This window comes from Ammospiza caudacuta, chromosome 31, assembly GCF_027887145.1.
Source record: "Ammospiza caudacuta isolate bAmmCau1 chromosome 31, bAmmCau1.pri, whole genome shotgun sequence".
Classification (NCBI taxonomy): domain Eukaryota; kingdom Metazoa; phylum Chordata; class Aves; order Passeriformes; family Passerellidae; genus Ammospiza; species Ammospiza caudacuta.
This window is the reverse complement of record NC_080623.1, coordinates 4,177,253-4,180,395: the sequence shown is the minus strand read 5'-3', so window position 1 is coordinate 4,180,395 and position 3,143 is coordinate 4,177,253. Positions and strand designations below refer to the sequence as shown.

The 3,143-nt window shown below is 67.5% G+C and overlaps 1 protein-coding gene across 1 annotated transcript; it reads right to left on the bottom strand.

The window, feature by feature from the left end:
• Positions 1-237: 237 nt before the first annotated feature.
• On the bottom strand, positions 238-2,493 carry FIGNL2 (fidgetin like 2). Its single transcript, XM_058822237.1, has one exon. It carries the CDS (start codon positions 2,422-2,424, stop codon positions 238-240), a length of 2,187 nt encoding a protein of 728 aa, XP_058678220.1. The 5' UTR covers positions 2,425-2,493.
• Between the last annotated feature and the right edge of the window lie 650 nt (positions 2,494-3,143).

Here is a 3,143-nt window from a genome sequence, read left to right as displayed (position 1 = left end):
CCCCCCTGACCTTGGGGTCCGTCCCTGTGACCTTGGGGTTCATCCCTGTGGTCTTGGGGTCTGTCCTTGAAGCCTTGGGGTCCGTCCCTGTGGCCTTGGGGTCCATTGCTGTGGCCTTGAGGTCTGTCCCTGCAGCTTTGGGGTCCGTCCCTGCAGCTTTGGGGTCTGTCCCTGCAGCTTTGGGGTCCGTCCCTGCAGCTTTGGGGTCCGTCCCCACAGCCCCAGGGTCCGACTCCATCAGTGCCTGGTGCCGTACATCTTATCCCACTCGAGGAACAAGTCCAGCTCCTTCTGGGACAGGGCAGGCCGCACCTTGCACAGGGCCTTCTCCAGCTCCTGGTAGGAGGCCGGGGGCCCCGGCGCGGCGCGGCGCGCGGCGGCCCCGGCGTGCTGGCACAGCCGCAGCAGCTCGGCGCCCGAGAAGCTCTCGGTGCGCTGCGCCAGGGCCGCCAGCTCGCGCTCGCTCAGGCGGCAGCTGTGCCGCGCCAGCGCCTGGCGCAGGATGTGGCGTCGCGCCTCGCCGTCCGGCGGCGCCACGTAGAGCCGCGTGCCGAAGCGCCGGTGCGACGCCTCGTCCATGCTGCCGGGCCGCGCCGTGGTGCCGATGACCACCACGCCGTGCTCCGACGAGGTAGCCACGTTGTCCAGGTAGGAGAGCAGCTGGGATTTGAGGTTGCTCGCTTGGCCGCCGTCCTCGCCCGCCCGCGCCGCCAGCAGGGACTCGGCCTCGGTGATGAGCACCACGGAGGGCTGCCAGCAGCTGGCCACGAAGAACACGGTCTGGAGGATCTTCTCGGCCTCGGCCTTCCAGGTGGACAGCAGCGCGGCGCCGCTGAGCCGCAGCAGGGTGGAGCCCAGCTGCGTGGAGATGCAGCGGCTCAGCAGCGCCTTGCCGGTGCCGCGGGGCCCGAAGAGCAGCAGGGTGCGCAGCGGGTGGCTGGCGCCGCTGTAGGAGCCGGGCCGCAGGATGGGCCACAGCAGCTCCTCCTCGATGGCCGCCTTCACCGACACCTGCCCGGCAACGTCCGCCCACTGCACCGGCGGGCCCCGCTCCACCACCTTGGTGTTGACCAGCTCCAGGAGCAGCGGGTCGATGTTCTTGGGCTGCTCCTCCAGCGGGGAACCGCCGAACACCAGCGCTTTGGGGGGCAGCCGCAGCGGGAAGGGGGGTCCCGGCTCGGCCGCCCGCTCCCCGTTGGCGAGGGGAGGGCTGAACTTCTCGAAGGGCTCTGCCGGCCGCAGGGGGGTGTCCCTGGCACCGTAGGATGGTGACACCATGCCCTTCATCTGCTGCCCGCCATACTTGTGTTCTTCGGCGCTCCCAGCTCCCGCTGGCCGCTTCCCGGCCTTGAAGGGCACCTGGGGGGACTCGCCGCTGCTGCTGAAGCCGTTGCCCCGGCACTCGCCGTTGTCCGATAGGGGGTAGGGGGACTTTGGCTGCTCGTAGCCGTATTTCCTGTACCTGCCCTCGCCGTCGTCCTCCCCGCCGATGTCGAACGCCTTCCTCTTCAGCGTGCCCGCCGCCTCGGTGCCCAGGGGCGGCACGGCCAGGGCGCCCAGCCCAGCGCCCTGGTAGCCATAGGCAGGGACCCCCGGCGGGCGGGCGGAGGGCGGCGGGGCCGGGATGGGGGTGGGCGCGGCGATGCCCGAGGGCAGGTAGGAGGTGGAGGGGTGGGGCGGGTGGATGCCCCCGTAGCCCGGCTGGGGCGGGTAGCTGCTGCTGGCATAGTTGTACACGGGGCCCGAGGAGCCGTAGCCGGGCACCAGGGCGGGCGAGGGGTGCGGAGGCTGCAGGAGCCCTGAGCTGTGGAGGCCGGGAGGGTGCGGCGGGGGCAGCGCCGCCGCTGGCTGGGCACAGTAGCCAGAGGGCAAGTAGGTGCCCCCATAGCCTGAGGGGTACTCCTGGGACGCCCCGAGCGCCCCGGACCCGCCAGCAGCCGCCCCACAGGAGTTCCCGGGGTACACGGGGTCGCTGAGGTTCGCCGACACCACCGGGGAGCCCCCCAGCCCGATGGCCCCGCTGCCGGCAGGGACCGCGGGTGGCACCACGCCCTTGGCACCGGCCAGGCCATCGTGGATGGGCGTCAGCGGGTAGGTGCCATCCGAGCCGTGCGCCCCCGGCCAGGGCTCGCCGTCGCCCTTCTGCCCGTTAACGGGGCCGAAGGCGCCATCCCCGTAGGCGCCGAGGGCCGGGCGCTCGTAGGGCGCGTCCAGCACCCCCGAGTACTTCTCGGCGTACCTCTTGAGCAGGTTGGAGGCCGTCAGCGCCGAGATGTCGTCGTTGGCCCAGGCGTAGTTGAAGCGCTGGCGGGCGCTGGGGTACAGCTCGGTCTTGTGGGCCGGCGAGGAGGTCGTGGAGGAGACGTCCAGGTGCTGCTCCGGCCACTGGTTCAGGGACTGGGCATGCTCTGGTGACCAGTGCATCTTCGACAGACCTGTGGGCACGGGACAGGGCAGGTGAGAGCAGCGGAACGGGAGCTGTGCATGGAGTGTCCCCAGATCCCCCCGTCCTCACCCCACCACACCCCCGGGCTGGGAACACCCGCTCCAGCTCACTCTGGATATCCACAGGATCATCAGCAAGGACCTTCGAGATCACCGAGTCCAATAAATAATCAGATTGTGCAGAGTGGCTTGAGGGCTGTGGGCAGGGAGGGAGTGCAGCACAAGGACCCCACCAGTACCCCCGAAATTATTGTTGTCACCAATAATGAAGGGATGAGACCATTGTCAGGCTAAGCAGGATTTGTCAAAGTGCTCCTGATGGATAAAGGCACAGGGGACCCTCCTGGAGCTGCCCAGGAGCTCTAAAGGGAAAAATGAGCATTTGGCTGGTTCTGTGATAAATAAGAATGATGATTCATGTGACGAATAAGGCATTTTCCTTGATATTTTAATTTTTAAAGGAATTTAAACACTGGGAGTTTCCATCCTCGCTCAGCGGGTGCAGAGTGCTGCTGCTGCTTCTGTCCCCCAGAAATGTCAGGCTGCTGAGTGCTCAGGGATTTGGGGACACCAGGAGAGGTGTGTGACCACTCCTGGCCAACAAATCCCAGGGGCATTCCCAGGCTTTTGGGACAGGGACAGTGATGAACCCCACTGCTAAAAAATCATCCAGAGGTGGGCCCAGGGATGGAACTGCT

Excerpts from the sequence above, each read along its gene's own strand:
- FIGNL2 (XM_058822237.1), bottom strand. The coding sequence starts at position 2,424 with ATGCACTGGTCACCAGAGCATGCCCAGTCCCTGAACCAGTGGCCGGAG.